This window comes from Maniola hyperantus, chromosome Z (genome assembly GCF_902806685.2).
Source record: "Maniola hyperantus chromosome Z, iAphHyp1.2, whole genome shotgun sequence".
NCBI classification, from domain to species: domain Eukaryota; kingdom Metazoa; phylum Arthropoda; class Insecta; order Lepidoptera; family Nymphalidae; genus Maniola; species Maniola hyperantus.
In genome coordinates, this window is record NC_048564.1 from 32,347 (window position 1) to 53,215 (window position 20,869).

General features: G+C 49.1%; 1 protein-coding gene across 2 annotated transcripts; it reads left to right on the top strand.

Annotated features, from left to right (window-relative positions):
* The first annotated feature begins 663 nt into the window (after nucleotides 1-663).
* Nucleotides 664-10,999, top strand: LOC138404480 (uncharacterized). 2 transcript variants are annotated; one of them, XR_011238412.1, is made up of 6 exons: nucleotides 664-682; nucleotides 3,692-3,945; nucleotides 7,763-7,914; nucleotides 8,343-8,568; nucleotides 9,910-10,060; nucleotides 10,875-10,999. XR_011238412.1 is itself a non-coding variant. In XM_069508569.1 (4 exons), exons 2-4 carry the CDS (start codon nucleotides 3,840-3,842, stop codon nucleotides 8,346-8,348), a joined length of 264 nt encoding a protein of 87 aa, XP_069364670.1. In that variant the 5' UTR covers nucleotides 664-682; nucleotides 3,692-3,839; the 3' UTR covers nucleotides 8,349-9,870. The 2 variants fall into 2 exon arrangements, 1 of the variants encoding a protein (XP_069364670.1); XM_069508569.1 differs by lacking the exons at nucleotides 9,910-10,060; nucleotides 10,875-10,999 and having other exon boundaries at nucleotides 8,343-9,870.
* The last annotated feature ends 9,870 nt before the right edge of the window (nucleotides 11,000-20,869 follow it).

Genomic DNA, 20,869 nt, shown 5'->3' on the forward strand with positions numbered 1-20,869 from the left:
GCGACATCTGGGGAATAGGTACTTTTTATGTATTTTTATGTAAACTACTAGCGGACCCGCCCCGACTTGCCTCGCGGGAAATGTTCGAAAATTGACGGTGAGCGAGCGGTATTTCCAAAAATCTTTTTTTAACCGAAGTCGGTTTGATGAAGTTATAGAGAAACATTGACAGTAAAATTATTATTAAGTATTCCCTATCCCGAACGATCTCTCTTGTTTTGGTGATAAAAACTATCCTATGTAAATAACCCAAAGTATTAGCTATAAGTGGGCCAAGTTGCGTTTCAATCCGTTCAGTAATTTTAGCCAAAACAGACGGACAACAATTTTAAAAGTACTATTTTGGGTTCTACACATCGGTGATAATTGATAATGTTACCTCCGATTAAAATGTACAAAATATAGAGTCAGTCAGTATGTATAGATTGTAAGTAGGTAGGTACTCGTATACTAACTGACAATTTGAAGGAAGCACTATATATATATTGCGTCTCCGCAAATATAATAGTGTTGAACCTAGGTAATTACTAACCTATTACTGAAATGTTCCTCTCCCTCACACATAAGCTAGCCGTAGCATGCTATTGCACTCCAACGCAACAAGGCTCATGTACTGCAGTAGGTAGGTTACATACAGACAGCGCGTTGTGCCAATATGATTCATCATAGGCGATAGTACAATGTGAGTGTCATATGTTTAGGTCAGTATCTAGTATCTACTATCTACCTGCACCTAAGCTGCCCCGCCCAGTGCCACAGACCAGCGCTTGTCTGTGGCCGGGTGCCCCGCCCAGTGCCACAGACCAGCGCTTGTCTGTGGCCGGGTGCCCCGCCCAGTGCCACAGACCAGCGCTTGTCTGTGGCCGGGTGCCCCGCCCAGTGCCACAGACCAGCGCTTGTCTGTGGCCGGGTGCCCCGCCCAGTGCCACAGACCAGCGCTTGTCTGTGGCCGGGTGCCCCGCCCAGTGCCACAGACCAGCGCTTGTCTGTGGCCGGGTGCCCCGCCCAGTGCCACAGACCAGCGCTTGTCTGGGGCGGGTGCCCCGCCCAGTGCCACAGCCCAGCGCTTGTCTGTGGGCCGGGTGCCCCGCCCAGTGCCACAGACCAGCGCTTGTCTGTGGCCGGGTGCCCCGCCCAGTGCCACAGACCAGCGCTTGTCTGTGGCCGGGTGCCCCGCCCAGTGCCACAGACAAGCGCTTGTCTGTGGCCGGGTGCCCCGCCCAGTGCCACAGACCAGCGCTTGTCTGTGGCCGGGTGCCCCGCCCAGTGCCACAGACCAGCGCTTGTCTGTGGCCGGGTGCCCGCCCAGTGCCACAGACCAGCGCTTGTCTGTGGCCGGGTGCCCCGCCCAGTGCCACAGACCAGCGCTTGTCTGTGGCCGGGTGCCCCGCCCAGTGCCACAGACCAGCGCTTGTCTGTGGCCGGGTGCCCCGCCCAGTGCCACAGACCAGCGCTTGTCTGTGGCCGGGTGCCCCGCCCAGAGCCACAGACCAGCGCTTGTCTGTGGCCGGGTGCCCCGCCCAGTGCCACAGACCAGCGCTTGTCTGTGGCCGGGTGCCCCGCCAGTTCCCAGCTGAGTGTGTGCTGCCCCAGGAGCGGCCCCGCACGGCGAGAGGCCGCGTCTCTTCGGCCGAGTTCCCAGCTGAGTATGTGCGGCCCCAGGAGCGGCCCCGCACGGCGAGAGGCCGCGTCTCTTCGGCCGAGTTCCCAGCTGAGTGTGTGCGGCCCCAGGAGCGGCCCCGCACGGCGAGAGGCCGGGTCTCTTCGGCCGAGTTCCCAGCTGAGTGTGTGCGGCCCCAGGAGCGGCCCCGCACGGCGAGAGGCCGGGTCTCTTCGGCCGAGTTCCCAGCTGAGTGTGTGCGGCCCCAGGAGCGGCCCCGCACAGCGAGAGGCCGCGTCTCTTCGGCCGAGTTCCCAGCTGAGTGTGTGCGGCCCCAGGAGCAGCCCCGCACGGCGAGAGGCCGCGTCTCTTCGGCCGAGTTCCCAGCTGAGTGTGTGCGGCCCCAGGAGCGGCCCCGCACGGCGAGAGGCCGCGTCTCTTCGGCCGAGTTCCCAGCTGAGTGTGTGCGGCCCCAGGAGCGGCCCCGCACAGCGAGAGGCCGCGTCTCTTCGGCCGAGTTCCCAGCTGAGTGTGTGCGGCCCCAGGAGCGGCCCCGCACGGCGAGAGGCCGCGTCTCTTCGGCCGAGTTCCCAGCTGAGTGTGTGCGGCCCCAGGAGCGGCCCCGCACGGCGAGAGGCCGCGTCTCTTCGGCCGAGTTCCCAGCTGAGTGTGTGCGGCCCCAGGAGCGGCCCCGCACGGCGAGAGGCCGCGTCTCTTCGGCCGAGTTCCCAGCTGAGTGTGTGCGGCCCCAGGAGCGGCCCCGCACGGCGAGAGGCCGCGTCTCTTCGGCCGAGTTCCCAGCTGAGTGTGTGCGGCCCCAGGAGCGGCCCCGCACGGCGAGAGGCCGGGTCTCTTCGGCCGAGTTCCCAGCTGAGTGTGTGCGGCCCCAGGAGCGGCCCCGCACAGCGAGAGGCCGCGTCTCTTCGGCCGAGTTCCCAGCTGAGTGTGTGCGGCCCCAGGAGCAGCCCCGCACGGCGAGAGGCCGCGTCTCTTCGGCCGAGTTCCCAGCTGAGTGTGTGCGGCCCCAGGAGCGGCCCCGCACGGCGAGAGGCCGCGTCTCTTCGGCCGAGTTCCCAGCTGAGTGTGTGCGGCCCAGGAGCGGCCCCGCACAGCGAGAGGCCGCGTCCTCTTCGGCCGAGTTCCCAGCTGAGTGTGTGCGGCCCCAGGAGCGGCCCCGCACAGCGAGAGGCCGCGTCTCTTCGGCCGAGTTCCCAGCTGAGTGTGTGCGGCCCCAGGAGCAGCCCCGCACGGCGAGAGGCCGCGTCTCTTCGGCCGAGTTCCCAGCTGAGTGTGTGCGGCCCCAGGAGCGGCCCTGCACGGCGAGAGGCCGCGTCTCTTCGGCCGAGTTCCCAGCTGAGTGTGTGCGGCCCCAGGAGCGGCCCCGCACAGCGAGAGGCCGCGTCTCTTCGGCCGAGTTCCCAGCTGAGTGTGTGCGGCCCCAGGAGCGGCCCCGCACGGCGAGAGGCCGCGTCTCTTCGGCCGAGTTCCCAGCTGAGTGTGTGCGGCCCCAGGAGCGGCCCCGCACGGCGAGAGGCCGCGTCTCTTCGGCCGAGTTCCCAGCTGAGTGTGTGCGGCCCCAGGAGCGGCCCCGCACGGCGAGAGGCCGCGTCTCTTCGGCCGAGTTCCCAGCTGAGTGTGTGCGGCCCCAGGAGCGGCCCCGCACGGCGAGAGGCCGCGTCTCTTCGGCCGAGTTCCCAGCTGAGTGTGTGCGGCCCCAGGAGCGGCCCCGCACGGCGAGAGGCCGCGTCTCTTCGGCCGAGTTCCCAGCTGAGTGTGTGCGGCCCCAGGAGCGGCCCCGCACGGCGAGAGGCCGCGTCTCTTCGGCCGAGTTCCCAGCTGAGTGTGTGCGGCCCCAGGAGCGGCCCCCGCACGGCGAGAGGCCGCGTCTCTTCGGCCGAGTTCCCAGCTGAGTGTGTGCGGCCCCAGGAGCGGCCCCGCACGGCGAGAGGCCGCGTCTCTTCGGCCGAGTTCCCAGCTGAGTGTGTGCGGCCCCAGGAGCGGCCCCGCACGGCGAGAGGCCGCGTTTCTTCGGCCGGTGCGGGTGCCTCGTGCCTGTAGAGGCCGCGTCGGTAATTCTAATTTCGCTCAAAGCCAAGTCCGTTGTTTATCAACATGGCCTATATATAGCGACGCGGCGCGCGGCGTGCCCACACGCTCCTCGGCTCGCGACGCGCCCACACGCTCCTCGGCTCGCGACGCGCACGCCGGCGCCGCGCCGCCACGGATCACACAACTCGCCATGGTAGCCAGGACAGTGGCGGGATGCGCCGTGCTGCTCGTGCTGCTCGTGCTGGTGGGGCTGGTGGCCGCGGGCCCTTGGCAGCCGCTCCAGTCTCCCTCCACGCGTAAGTACCGACCTGTCTCCTGTCTCCTGACCACCTGAACATGCTCCTATTTCATTTTATTATATTAGATTTGTTTGTGCTTTTTTAATATAAAACTTTTAATATAGGTAGGTATCTTATTTTATTATAACATGAAAAAATTATGTGAAAGAAATAATGATTTGAAAAGAAGTAGGTATACGTACGGAGATAATATATATGAACCTATGGCGATATATATAAAGCGATATATATATATATATTAATTTATTGTATTTACTAGACAAACTAAATAAGGCTCAAAAACTTAATCTCAAAATTATCTTAAAAAAGAACCGACGATTTCCTACGGAAGAATTATTTAAGCTAAGTAAAGTATTAACCCCAAGAAAAATATTCATTTGGCAAATAACAATGTATATGACAAAATATATAGACAACTTCACAATCAAGCAAACTCCCAGTCACCGTAGGCAAAGGCAACTAAGATGTTCAGTTCCCCGACGAACGTCTGGATTCTCGAGTAGACATTTTACAGCTGCGGCACCAAAACTATTCAATAACCTTCCGCTGGAGGTATCTAATCTGATTTTATGTGCCCAGCGCCCATCCTTAAAGAAAAAACTTAAATTCTATATAAAGAAATTTCTCCTAGAAACCTCTTTTGAAAATTTTAAACGTCTTTATGACAAGATCTGTTGAAACGAATGCTTTAACTTATTACAACTTATCCTATCTATTTAAATTATATATCTAAACTCCGTATGCATTAACACTGTTGCACCAAATAAAATATAGTTTTAGTAATGTATGAATATATATATAGTATAGTATAAATATAGTATAGTATATAATATAACATAATATAGTATGAATGAGGTCGATGAACTTTGTCAGCCCTAGCACAGACTACGGTCTATTTGGGCTGCAAACTGCCAACACCAGTCGCGGCTTTTTGTCTAGTGCTTTGGTCTGGAAGTGTGGTGTGAATTATTCGCTTTTTTTTGTCTAAATAAAAAAATAAATAAATAAAAAAAATATATAATATGGCTATAAAGTGAATATTATCATGATGAAAATTAGGTAGGTAGGTAGGTACCTAACTACCTACCTACCTATGTGACGCGTATCCTCACGCAACATTTTAACTTTATTTAAAATTTCGTGTCAAAAGTACGATTTTAGTCCTTAATTTAAAGGAGAACCGTACTTTTGACATTTTACACTATTGCAAAAACAAAAGCACCGCTTGTAATGTATGTACCTAGCGAGTTATATACCTATAGCTTACAATCGCAATGACGCAACTAAAATATGATTTTTTTCGTAAGGACTAACATGTCTAAACTGAACTATTAATTAATTGCATGATTAATTAATATATACCTAATCCGTACAAAATGACTTCTCATGCGCCATTTTAACTCTATGGGTCAACTGTCATGTCAAAAATACGGTTCTCCTGGGTTCTCCTTTAAAATAAGGACTTCAATCGGAATTTTGACATTAAGGTTCGTACGCACCTGAGCGGCGTGGCGCGGCGCTTCAGTCCGACTGCAGAACGCGTCACCTCAGGCCGCTCGACGGTGCCTACCGCACTACAACTTCAGTACGCGGCACCTCGCGTCACTTGCGCGTCACTTTTATACCCGTTCGCGTACAAGCGCGAAGCGCCGTGCCGCGCCGCTGGGTATGTCGCACTAGCGTCACTGCACTGCGCGTCGCTTCGCTGCGCTTCAAAATATTCTCTCCAGCCGTGCCGCGCGGCAACGCGCGGTGAAGCGCTGTGCAGCGCCGCTCTAGTGCGATATGCGCCATACAAAATGATAGAAATGATATTTTGACGCTCTGTGCCGCGACGTGCAGCTCGCTGAAGCGCCGCGCCGCGCCGCTCAGGTGCGTACGAACCTTTAATTTGATACGCGCAAGGAGTTTTTACGCGTTATATCAATACATATTTAAATCTATAGCACACACACACACACACACCTAATATGATATAAAACTTAAGGAATTAAGAAACTATCATCGTAAAAAAAAGTAGCTAACATCTAAATATGCATGCAATCACACACTCCCACTTACTCACACACACACATACACACACTCACACACACACACACACTCACACACACACACTCACACACGCATACACACACCACACACACACACAAGCATACACACACTGTTGTAATTTTATCATTGTATATACCTACATTTATTCTAAATCTATTCTGTTAAAAAAGTTTTAATTATAATTTTAAGTACCTAATCTCTTTTGGCCTTCTGTTATACCTAGATTTAAATTTAAATAATAATTATGTATTTACTCTGTTGATTAGTTTCAAATAAACAAAATAAATAAAATAACTTAAAGTACCAACTTATTAATACTTAGGTGACACAACATGAGCAAAAGAAATAAAAAATGAAACATAAAAAAGTTTGATATACCTATATGACTTAAATAAAATCGCAGCAACTAGGTGTAATGTAATGTAATGTAGGGAAACTAGGGAACTACGAACTAAACATAGTGTGTAATTTTTAGCATAACATACCAAAGACGAAATGTGTTCTAAGACGCGTTGCGTAATATCGTATATCAAAAGCTAGCGACCCGCCCCGGGCCCCGGCTTGCGACCCGCCCCGGGCCCCGGCTAGCGACCCGCCCCGGGCCCCGGCTTGCGACCCGCCCCGGGCCCCGGCTTGCGACCCGCCCCGGGCCCCGGCTAGCGACCCGCCCCGGGCCCCGGCTTGCGTTCCTCAAAAGGAAAAGGAAACCCTTATAGGATCAAACTGTTGTTCAAACATTCGTTGGGCGTATCAAATTGAAACAAAATTATATATATATAGCTACTAAGTAGGTAGGTACCTGCTTGTCTGTCGACGAGCGATATCTACTCGATAGACCAAATGTGTGCTTCCTATAAATATTTGTGCTCCTTCGTATGTATTTATACAATGACCTAATTCTGTACGTCGTAAAGTTTCGTCGCGACATTGCATATCATCGCGTCAGTTTATTTGCACTGTAGAGGTCCTTTCAGACGTGCCACAATCACGACCACACACCCACAGTGGCAACAATGTCGCCGCCCGCCGGACACGCAGTGGAGAGGTTTCATCGTGTTGTTAATATTGTCCTCGAATAACATCACTGTTCTTGAAATTTTTCTAAGGAAAGTGGTTTTAGAGGACATCTTGGATTTCTGGGTCATCTAGATGATAGGAATTGTTGAGCTGAAATATATTGCAGAGATGGACAGTGAAAACTGCCTAGCGGAAACTGTTGATTGTATTTGTATTTATTTATTTTCGATTTAGACTTATACAAGCGCTTACGAAAGTCGGATCAGCATAGTACAATACAATAACAAAATATGTGTACCAAATATGGCATAGAATCTAGATAATACTAGTTAAAAATGGCATAAAAATTACTAAGTTACCAGTTGTTTATGAGTTTTCGTTAGCCTTCCATAGAATTGATCTCCACGGCACCACGACATGGTGGTTCCTGATCGTATAATTAGACGCGTCTGCCAGTTTAACTCTAACTTTAAGTTCTTTAATCGCATGAATTAGGCTAGTTTTATCGTCTGGACAGCGTGAGCCGCTAGACCTGTCTAAGCCACCTTTTATCTTCAGTTTAAGATCTTTTGTTTTGTGTGTCTTCAATATAAACTCCATGTCGTTGAGGGTTTAATGGAGGAGTGTTATTAATTCATGTTTGTGAACATTCTCTTTTGGCACAGATAAGTAGGTGTAGCTGTAGCTTACAAGTTACGATTGTATCCTCAACGATCAAAGAATTCCTATGTTTACGTAATTACAGTAGACACGATCACGATCATCGAGCTGGAGGAGCCGTGCGCGCTGCAAGGCGGCATGTGCATGCGCAGCGAGGACTGCGACCCCGGCAACTGGGTGCGGATCCAGGCCGACCTGTGCCCCACGCAGAAGCATCTGGGAATCGGCTGTTGCTATGTGAGTACTATCATCTGGCCGGAGGAGCCGTGCGCGCTGCAAGGCGGCATGTGCATGCGCAGCGAGGACTGCGACCCCGGCAACTGGGTGCGGATCCAGGCCGACCTGTGCCCCACGCAGAAGCATCTGGGAATCGGCGGCATGTGCATGCGCAGCGAGGACTGCGACCCTGGTTCAGGTGATAGGATATTTTTTATCCGCAAATCAAAAAGCATCCGCCTAGACTGCATCATTATTTACCAATAAGTGAGATCGCACTTTTATGGAATAAAAACAAGAATATCTACGGGATTTAAAAATAGTCTTAGTCAGCTGATATCAGGCATCACCTAGAAGTGTAACAAGTAACTCTGATATCCGATTTTAATTTACCTACCTGTACAAAATACAAAATCAGCGAAATGTTAAACAATGTGTACTTGTTTCAGAACTAACAACACTGAGCATCGAACAGAAATCCGCCTCGAGGCGATCGCTAAACACCCACCGGAGCTGCGAGAGGGGAATTTTCAGCACTGACGACACTTGTGACATCATTCAGTAGCATCCGCCGCACCGCATAACACTCTACTACTACTCTACACACTTGTGACGTCACCGGCGTCTCAGTATCGCACGTTCGCGTTTCGTGGCCCGCCCTAGATCACCTTTAACGTACGAAGTACCTTATATTTAGGAAGTTAAACTTGACATAGGTTTAAGTGTAAAGCAACCCCGTGAGGTTATCTATTTATTATGAAACTATATAAGCACTTAAGTAAAATGTTGTTATGCTCGAAGCTGTTCTGATTTTTTAATATTTTATTTATTAAATTAGTACTTAATTGTGTCATGTTTTGTTTTAAAAAGATGATGATTAATATATTAATTGTGTCTGTAAATTGGTAGCTCGAAGCAAATACAAACCATGCACTTTCTTATTAAAAAGCTAATATCTTAATGAATTTATAATAATATCTTTGTTTGCATATACATAAATGTATATACAGGTATAATCAGAACGGTAGCAAAAACTTAGCGTCATTTGTTATACTATCTAAACCCCACCCCAATCCAATACCAATAACCATTTGCCTCATTTTGTAGTTTTAGTGATTTAGTATTTTTCAAACCCGCAGTGTATAGCGTGAAAAACTGGGTTCAATGCCCCGCCTACGACGCGACATTGACTACGAGTGGCCTACTTACGCAAAGTTCGTTGACCTCTAGCGTCAGTCAGATGTTCTATTTGCAATATAACGTGAACTTTTACATAATATAGGATATTTTCTTAATTTTTTTTCGCGTTTGTAGGGTTCCGTACCTCAAAAGGAAAAACGGCACCCTTATAGGATCACTTTGTTGTCTGTCTGTCTGTCTGCCTGTCTGTCTGTCGGTCTGTCAAGAAACCTATAGGGTACTTCCCGTTGACCTAGAATCATGAAATTTGGTAGGCAGGTAGATCTTATAGCTGACATTCGGGGAAAAATCTGAAACCCGTGAATTTGTGGTTACATCACACAAAAAAAAATAAATTGTGGTCATGAACTAATAATTAGTACCTATTTGCAATTTTCGAAGTAAAATAACTATATCAAGTGGGGTAACATATTATTATGAAAGGTTTTCACCTGTACATTCTAAAACAGATTTTTATTTATTTTTATACGTCATAGTTTTTGAATTATCGTGCAAAATGTCGAAAAAATACGACTGTATTAAGGAACCCTCGTTGCGCGAGCCTGACTCGCACTTGTTTGTTATGGTATCATATTAGTAATCATCAGTACTATCACCTGTGTTCGTTTTTGCTAGCGTTCTGGTTACACCCTGTATAACAGACTTAGATACTTGTTGACAGATCATTTTGCCAGCACCTTATTAGGTATAAGGTTTGGACAAACTATTGAGTCGAAGTAAACTCAAAATGCTACTTTTATGACGTACAAAAAACAAAAATGTTACAAATAAAATATATAAATGTTCCTGTTTCATTTACTGCTAAAGTGTAAGTAGGTACGATCTACCTCACCGTGACCCGCAGCTACAACATTGTGTTCTCATTGGTCGGCGTGCGGTAGCGGCAGCGGCAGCGGCAGCGGCAGCGGCAGCGGTAGCTGCAGCGGTAGCGGCAGCGACTAGCGACCGCGTTACATTAGCTAGCTATGTAGGTACCCACACTACAGTACAAGGCCGAAACTAATGTACATCGGCCTTTACTGTGACATTTCGGCTTTGTAGAGCGTTGTCTCTGTCACTCATACCTATATGACGATCTGTTGGCCTCAACGACTGAGACAGTGCTCTACGCTATCTCCTTCTGAAGGTAGATGTACATTACTTTCGGCCGCGTAGTGTATGTCTCATTGAAGTCGTGTAGTTCGCTACAACTACATAATATATAGACACTCTCGTATGGTTCGGCTCCACTATCCGGGTTCGTAGTGTCGCGAACTGTGTAGCCAGCGGCAATCGTCTCCGTTGCCGCGAATATAGGATTTTTAAAATCCCGTGGGAATTCTTTATTTTTCCCGGATATACTATACAGCACAAGGAGGACTATTGTCTGTCACAGCATGTCACATCTGCCGGACGGCGGATTTGCCAAACTTATTTTAGAAAAATCGCTAAACATAAAACGTGGGTTGTTTCCCGAACAATTGGTTGATTTGCCGAATGCCAAACTATCGTCAAATAACTTGGAACTGGAATCATTTACCAAACTGCGACAGTGGGGCCGTACCATTGAGAGCTCTACATGCTTACGGGATTAATTTACGACAAATTTTGTAATGTCAACAGTCTTATAAGTAATTACATTTGCACCAATAAAGTTGTAAATGAATCACATTTGCCCGTTAGCATGCCGCATGTGCGATCGTGGCCTCAGTTTAGCGTTAACGTTAGTAGTTCACGTCAATCTGCCAAATGCATGAAAATGTCAAACCAAGCAAAAAATTGTAAGCCTATGACGTTTACAGAGTTTAGGCCGAAGCCACGTCGGTTGACCTGGACAGTTGCCCTGGGGCTCCGCTACCGCTGCCCAATCACGAAGTTAGAAACAGGTTTTAAAATAAAACCCAAATCCACACGAGCGAAGCTGCGGGTATGCTCTATTATTATAATATTGGTAATAGGTCATTGATTGCCTATATCGTTAGTGCGTCTACTATTGATAGGTATGCTCTATACCTATGGCATCGGGCCGAGAAGAGTAAACAACTTTTATTAAACTTCAAATAAAAGCTACAGGATACGGTGATTTTTTGTCAAATACGGCAATTTTGTGACTTGTGTACGTAATCCCCGAACTAGCCAGCGCGCGGCAACACTGGCAGGGGACAGGACTCACACTGGGGAGTGGGGAGTGGGGAGTGGGGGGTGGGGTACCGACTACCGGGTAGCAGTGTTGCCAATGCTACAGTAATTACCGTGTTCTACGGCTTTCAGGCCACAAAATACACGGTCTACGGTCGTAACCCTAGGACCGTAGCAAATTCTACGGCTTTGTACAAATTCAACGATGTAATAAATAAAAAATAAAAATAAAAATATTTTATTTCAGACGGGTCGTCCATAACAATTTTAAAATAAATTAAAGCATAGTGAGTAATTAAAGTAAGTAATTCATTATGAAATTAAATTAAATTATTAAATTAGGTAACAAATGAATGTATCGATAAAATAGTGAACGCATAGGTACCATTTAGGTACCTACCTATTATATATATTTACCAGGTACGTTACATTTATTTAATCAATTCATCTATAAATGCGTTCACTTTAAGATTATTCAACTGTCAAAAATCTATGGTTTGACCATAGAGTAGAACCAAACACCTGCAAGTGCAGCAAACAACATACAAGCATACAAATACAAGCTGTATACAGGAAGCATCGGCAAACACCACAGAGCACTTATGGCTATGGCACAGACTATAATATAATAGTACTAACGTGCTATGGCTTGTTTTGCAGCCAATCGGATCGAACGACGCTGCAGCTCCACACATTGGCCCCAACACTGTTCGCCCAACGCATGGATCAGGAAATTAGCTTTGCCAACGTTGGGGCCATTGTGTGGAGGCGGCGCGACAAGCGCAGTTATGATAGCCAGATCCAATTAAACTTTAAAAAAAAACTTTTATAATAAACCAGGTAATTGTTTGTTGTTAATTTTTCCAAACATAATAGAGAAAATTGCAAAAATGTAATTAATGCATAAAAACTTTAAAACAGTGCCATTTGGCTAATGTTGAAAAACTTTTCCTTTTGGGAAGTGACACGGCCGACCGTTGATCTCTTTCCCTATAAACACGGCTTCTTTACCTAACGTACACGGCCGCAATGTGTGAATGTACAAATGAGCATTTGGCAACACTGCCGGGTAGTGTCACTCCGCACTCGTGTCACTCCGCACTCGTGTCACTCCGCACTCGTGTCACCAGTCACTAGTACGCAGTACGCACAGAGTACATTGCTAGTACGCGCGACCTCGTGGCGAGAACTAGACGCGTCGGAACTACGGAACACTGACATAATTATCGGTAAGTCGTTTTTGTTTTTTACGAGATTAGTACCTACAGTGTTTGATTTTGAAGTTTCATACATTTATTTATAAAACATACGAGTAGGTATGTGTAAATTATAATATATGAGGCTTTTATTTATATACTATGTGTTTATAGTCTGTTAGGCATACAAGTTGCGTTATTAGGCATTTTTTTTAATAAATGACTAAAAATATGTTTCTAATATTAGTAAAATATTTTTATGTAAAGATACAGGTGTTTATTCAGTAATATAAGACTTGTGTATTTACTTACTATATTAATTTTATATGACTGCGAATGCTATGCGACTGATTACCGGTGGAATAATACCTATATTATAAACATGTGTATATACTAAATATTATGTAGGTATGTAAAGTAAAATAATATGATTTACTACCCGACTGCGCAACGCAAAGGAGTGGTTCTGTTTTCATTATTCTATATGCCTACTATGTTTGTTTGTTTCTTTGAAAATTTTATGTAAGTAGGTAGGCAGTTCTAACGATTTTCACGTTTTATTAAAATTCAATTTAACTTTGTGATTATAATCAGAGAGAATACTAATCGATGCTCGTGAGACCGAACTGTGCGTCGAAGTAGGTGTACCTGCCTGTTTTGAATAAATTCCCTTAACTTTGACATGTTTCTAATGTAGTAGTTTTCATGTAGGTACGGTACATACCTCAAACATTACATATTTAGTGGTAGCGAGCAACGAGCAGCGAGCAGCGAGCAGCGAGCAGCGAGGAGCCCTCAAAGTGGGATCGCTGGAGGCGAATACAAAATAATTTCGGAGTAATTGTTGCATGGAGGAGCGCGGTCGCCCGCGGCTCTACACTCCCTCCGACGCGCGACGCGGTGTAGCTAGCCTACAGTTCAGCGATCCGGCTGACGATGAGGCGTCGCCCGCGGCTCTACACTCCCTCCGACGCGCGACGCGGTGTAGCTAGCCTACAGTTCAGCGATCCGGCTGACGATGAGGCGTCGCCCGCGGCTCTACACTCCCTCCGACGCGCGACGCGGTGTAGCTAGCCTACAGTTCAGCGATCCGGCTGACGATGAGGCGTCGCCCGCGGCTCTACACTCCCTCCGACGCGCGACGCGGTGTAGCTAGCCTACAGTTCAGCGATCCGGCTGACGATGAGGCGTCGCCCGCGGCTCTACACTCCCTCCGACGCGCGACGCGGTGTAGCTAGCCTACAGTTCAGCGATCCGGCTGACGATGAGGCGTCGCCCGCGGCTCTACACTCCCTCCGACGCGCGACGCGGTGTAGCTAGCCTACAGTTCAGCGATCCGGCTGACGATGAGGCGTCGCCCGCGGCTCTACACTCCCTCCGACGCGCGACGCGGTGTAGCTAGCCTACAGTTCAGCGATCCGGCTGACGATGAGGCGTCGCCCGCGGCTCTACACTCCCTCCGACGCGCGACGCGGTGTAGCTAGCCTACAGTTCAGCGATCCGGCTGACGATGAGGCGTCGCCCGCGGCTCTACACTCCCTCCGACGCGCGACGCGGTGTAGCTAGCCTACAGTTCAGCGATCCGGCTGACGATGAGGCGTCGCCCGCGGCTCTACACTCCCTCCGACGCGCGACGCGGTGTAGCTAGCCTACAGTTCAGCGATCCGGCTGACGATGAGGCGTCGCCCGCGGCTCTACACTCCCTCCGACGCGCGACGCGGTGTAGCTAGCCTACAGTTCAGCGATCCGGCTGACGATGAGGCGTCGCCCGCGGCTCTACACTCCCTCCGACGCGCGACGCGGTGTAGCTAGCCTACAGTTCAGCGATCCGGCTGACGATGAGGCGTCGCCCGCGGCTCTACACTCCCTCCGACGCGCGACGCGGTGTAGCTAGCCTACAGTTCAGCGATCCGGCTGACGATGAAGCGTCGCCCGCGGCTCTACACTCCCTCCGACGCGCGACGCGGTGTAGCTAGCCTACAGTTCAGCGATCCGGCTGACGATGAGGCGTCGCCCGCGGCTCTACACTCCCTCCGACGCGCGACGCGGTGTAGCTAGCCTACAGTTCAGCGATCCGGCTGACGATGAGGCGTCGCCCGCGGCTCTACACTCCCTCCGACGCGCGACGCGGTGTAGCTAGCCTACAGTTCAGCGATCCGGCTGACGATGAGGCGTCGCCCGCGGCTCTACACTCCCTCCGACGCGCGACGCGGTGTAGCTAGCCTACAGTTCAGCGATCCGGCTGACGATGAGGCGTCGCCCGCGGCTCTACACTCCCTCCGACGCGCGACGCGGTGTAGCTAGCCTACAGTTCAGCGATCCGGCTGACGATGAGGCGTCGCCCGCGGCTCTACACTCCCTCCGACGCGCGACGCGGTGTAGCTAGCCTACAGTTCAGCGATCCGGCTGACGATGAGGCGTCGCCCGCGGCTCTACACTCCCTCCGACGCGCGACGCGGTGTAGCTAGCCTACAGTTCAGCGATCCGGCTGACGATGAGGCGTCGCCCGCGGCTCTACACTCCCTCCGACGCGCGACGCGGTGTAGCTAGCCTACAGTTCAGCGATCCGGCTGACGATGAGGCGTCGCCCGCGGCTCTACACTCCCTCCGACGCGCGACGCGGTGTAGCTAGCCTACAGTTCAGCGATCCGGCTGACGATGAGGCGTCGCCCGCGGCTCTACACTCCCTCCGACGCGCGACGCGGTGTAGCTAGCCTACAGTTCAGCGATCCGGCTGACGATGAGGCGTCGCCCGCGGCTCTACACTCCCTCCGACGCGCGACGCGGTGTAGCTAGCCTACAGTTCAGCGATCCGGCTGACGATGAGGCGTCGCCCGCGGCTCTACACTCCCTCCGACGCGCGACGCGGTGTAGCTAGCCTACAGTTCAGCGATCCGGCTGACGATGAGGCGTCGCCCGCGGCTCTACACTCCCTCCGACGCGCGACGCGGTGTAGCTAGCCTACAGTTCAGCGATCCGGCTGACGATGAGGCGTCGCCCGCGGCTCTACACTCCCTCCGACGCGCGACGCGGTGTAGCTAGCCTACAGTTCAGCGATCCGGCTGACGATGAGGCGTCGCCCGCGGCTCTACACTCCCTCCGACGCGCGACGCGGTGTAGCTAGCCTACAGTTCAGCGATCCGGCTGACGATGAGGCGTCGCCCGCGGCTCTACACTCCCTCCGACGCGCGACGCGGTGTAGCTAGCCTACAGTTCAGCGATCCGGCTGACGATGAGGCGTCGCCCGCGGCTCTACACTCCCTCCGACGCGCGACGCGGTGTAGCTAGCCTACAGTTCAGCGATCCGGCTGACGATGAGGCGTCGCCCGCGGCTCTACACTCCCTCCGACGCGCGACGCGGTGTAGCTAGCCTACAGTTCAGCGATCCGGCTGACGATGAGGCGTCGCCCGCGGCTCTACACTCCCTCCGACGCGCGACGCGGTGTAGCTAGCCTACAGTTCAGCGATCCGGCTGACGATGAGGCGTCGCCCGCGGCTCTACACTCCCTCCGACGCGCGACGCGGTGTAGCTAGCCTAGTACCTGCGGGACTACAGTCTGTAAACATAAGTTGTATTTGAGTTATGGTTAATATGACCTCGGGATTTGTGAAACGATAACTCCACGCGGACGAAGTCGCGCTCATTTCATTATCGTAAAAATTGTTTTTTAAATCAAAGTAGGTACCTACTCTGAAGACATGGTGCAGTACACACAGTCAACAACTAAGTACATACACACGAAGACATGGTGCAGTACACACAGTCAACAACTAAGTACATACACACGAAGACATGGTGCAGTACACACAGTCAACAACTAAGTACATACACACGAAGACATGGTGCAGTACACACAGTCAACAACTAAGTACATACACACGAAGACATGGTGCAGTACACACAGTCAACAACTAAGTACATACACACGAAGACATGGTGCAGTACACACAGTCAACAACTAAGTACATACACACGAAGACATGGTGCAGTACACACAGTCAACAACTAAGTACATACACACGAAGACATGGTGCAGTACACACAGTCAACAACTAAGTACATACACACGAAGACATGGTGCAGTACACACAGTCAACAACTAAGTACATACACACGAAGACATGGTGCAGTACACACAGTCAACAACTAAGTACATACACACGAAGACATGGTGCAGTACACACAGTCAACAACTAAGTACATACACACGAAGACATGGTGCAGTACACACAGTCAACAACTAAGTACATACACACGAAGACATGGTGCAGTACACACAGTCAACAACTAAGTACATACACACGAAGACATGGTGCAGTACACACAGTCAACAACTAAGTACATACACACGAAGACATGGTGCAGTACACACAGTCAACAACTAAGTACATACACACGAAGACATGGTGCAGTACACACAGTCAACAACTAAGTACATACACACGAAGACATGGTGCAGTACACACAGTCAACAACTAAGTACATACACACGAAGACATGGTGCAGTACACACAGTCAACAACTAAGTACATACACACGAAGACATGGTGCAGTACACACAGTCAACAACTAAGTACATACACACGAAGACATGGTGCAGTACACACAGTCAACAACTAAGTACATACACACGAAGACATGGTGCAGTACACACAGTCAACAACTAAGTACATACACACGAAGACATGGTGCAGTACACACAGTCAACAACTAAGTACATACACACGAAGACATGGTGCAGTACACACAGTCAACAACTAAGTACATACACACGAAGACATGGTGCAGTACACACAGTCAACAACTAAGTACATACACACGAAGACATGGTGCAGTACACACAGTCAACAACTAAGTACATACACACGAAGACATGGTGCAGTACACACAGTCAACAACTAAGTACATACACACGAAGACATGGTGCAGTACACACAGTCAACAACTAAGTACATACACACGAAGACATGGTGCAGTACACACAGTCAACAACTAAGTACATACACACGAAGACATGGTGCAGTACACACAGTCAACAACTAAGTACATACACACGAAGACATGGTGCAGTACACACAGTCAACAACTAAGTACATACACACGAAGACATGGTGCAGTACACACAGTCAACAACTAAGTACATACACACGAAGACATGGTGCAGTACACACAGTCAACAACTAAGTACATACACACGAAGACATGGTGCAGTACACACAGTCAACAACTAAGTACATACACACGAAGACATGGTGCAGTACACACAGTCAACAACTAAGTACATACACACGAAGACATGGTGCAGTACACACAGTCAACAACTAAGTACATACACACGAAGACATGGTGCAGTACACACAGTCAACAACTAAGTACATACACACGAAGACATGGTGCAGTACACACAGTCAACAACTAAGTACATACACACGAAGACATGGTGCAGTACACACAGTCAACAACTAAGTACATACACACGAAGACATGGTGCAGTACACACAGTCAACAACTAAGTACATACACACGAAGACATGGTGCAGTACACACAGTCAACAACTAAGTACATACACACGAAGACATGGTGCAGTACACACAGTCAACAACTAAGTACATACACACGAAGACATGGTGCAGTACACACAGTCAACAACTAAGTACATACACACGAAGACATGGTGCAGTACACACAGTCAACAACTAAGTACATACACACGAAGACATGGTGCAGTACACACAGTCAACAACTAAGTACATACACACGAAGACATGGTGCAGTACACACAGTCAACAACTAAGTACATACACACGAAGACATGGTGCAGTACACACAGTCAACAACTAAGTACATACACACGAAGACATGGTGCAGTACACACAGTCAACAACTAAGTACATACACACGAAGACATGGTGCAGTACACACAGTCAACAACTAAGTACATACACACGAAGACATGGTGCAGTACACACAGTCAACAACTAAGTACATACACACGAAGACATGGTGCAGTACACACAGTCAACAACTAAGTACATACACACGAAGACATGGTGCAGTACACACAGTCAACAACTAAGTACATACACACGAAGACATGGTGCAGTACACACAGTCAACAACTAAGTACATACACACGAAGACATGGTGCAGTACACACAGTCAACAACTAAGTACATACACACGAAGACATGGTGCAGTACACACAGTCAACAACTAAGTACATACACACGAAGACATGGTGCAGTACACACAGTCAACAACTAAGTACATACACACGAAGACATGGTGCAGTACACACAGTCAACAACTAAGTACATACACACGAAGACATGGTGCAGTACACACAGTCAACAACTAAGTACATACACACGAAGACATGGTGCAGTACACACAGTCAACAACTAAGTACATACACACGAAGACATGGTGCAGTACACACAGTCAACAACTAAGTACATACACACGAAGACATGGTGCAGTACACACAGTCAACAACTAAGTACATACACACGAAGACATGGTGCAGTACACACAGTCAACAACTAAGTACATACACACGAAGACATGGTGCAGTACACACAGTCAACAACTAAGTACATACACACGAAGACATGGTGCAGTACACACAGTCAACAACTAAGTACATACACACGAAGACATGGTGCAGTACACACAGTCAACAACTAAGTACATACACACGAAGACATGGTGCAGTACACACAGTCAACAACTAAGTACATACACACGAAGACATGGTGCAGTACACACAGTCAACAACTAAGTACATACACACGAAGACATGGTGCAGTACACACAGTCAACAACTAAGTACATACACACGAAGACATGGTGCAGTACACACAGTCAACAACTAAGTACATACACACGAAGACATGGTGCAGTACACACAGTCAACAACTAAGTACATACACACGAAGACATGGTGCAGTACACACAGTCAACAACTAAGTACATACACACGAAGACATGGTGCAGTACACACAGTCAACAACTAAGTACATACACACGAAGACATGGTGCAGTACACACAGTCAACAACTAAGTACATACACACGAAGACATGGTGCAGTACACACAGTCAACAACTAAGTACATACACACGAAGACATGGTGCAGTACACACAGTCAACAACTAAGTACATACACACGAAGACATGGTGCAGTACACACAGTCAACAACTAAGTACATACACACGAAGACATGGTGCAGTACACACAGTCAACAACTAAGTACATACACACGAAGACATGGTGCAGTACACACAGTCAACAACTAAGTACATACACACGAAGACATGGTGCAGTACACACAGTCAACAACTAAGTACATACACGCGAGCGGCACCACCACAGATCCCAAAACACGTTTGGGATTTGTGTGGTGCTGAATGGTGGTGGTGGTGCTTATTGCTTACTCGGTGGCTGGCTTTTCCTGCATGTTTCGCAGTGGGAGGGCGGGCGAGCATATCGCATGCTGCAAGTTGCACCATAAAGATTAGATTCAGCGGATTATGTGAAATGCAGCTTTCGGTTGATTGTGTATCATGGAGTTCCGCAAAACGACGGCGACTGCCATACGACATACGACATACGACATACGACATACGACATACGACATACGACATATCCATCGTACAAGTGTACGAATAGATACATACGTTCATACAACAGGTACCTATATACTTCAGATCGAAGTGGTAACCTCCTCCTTTTGAAAGCTGGATAAAACAGGTCATTGCATTTAGTCGCTCGCCGAACGTGGGCGCCGAGACGGCCCTGCTCCAAGGCAGCGTCGCCCGGGGCACTGTACTTGCGTGCCCCGGGCAGCCTCGCCCCGGACGCCCCGGGCGCCCCGGGCAGCCTCGCCCCGGACGCCCGGGGCCTGAGCCCGCTTCAAAGCTTCGCAGCTTTGTATACGGTGTCATTGAGTTGTACACGGTAGAGGCGCAGAACACAATTATATTACACGCCGACACCGCCTCCATCTGACAGACAGACAGACAGACATGTACAACAGAGTGATCCTATAAGGGTTCCGTTTTTCTTCTTGAGGTATGGAACCCTAACAAGTGCTGTATCATTATGACAGGGCCAATTTTTTGTTTAATAATCGGTCAAGTCCGAGTCGGACTCGCACACGAAGGGTTCCGTACAATCGTAGGTACGAGATATTGTACCTAACACTTTTTTATAAAACAACCGATTTTCACGAAATTTGGTACAGAGCTAACTTGCATAGAGTTCTATAAAGTTAGTTAGTTAAATATAAAGTTTTCTATAAAGATTTTAAACTCGGCGTTTTCTCGAAGTTTCCGTTTCAGACGTTTTCTTGAAAAGTTGACTAAAGTCTTCTCTACTACGCGACAGAAAAAATATGTACATCGACCTTTTGAATGAGATTTCGGCTTTGTAGAGCATTGTCTCTGTCACTGATACCTC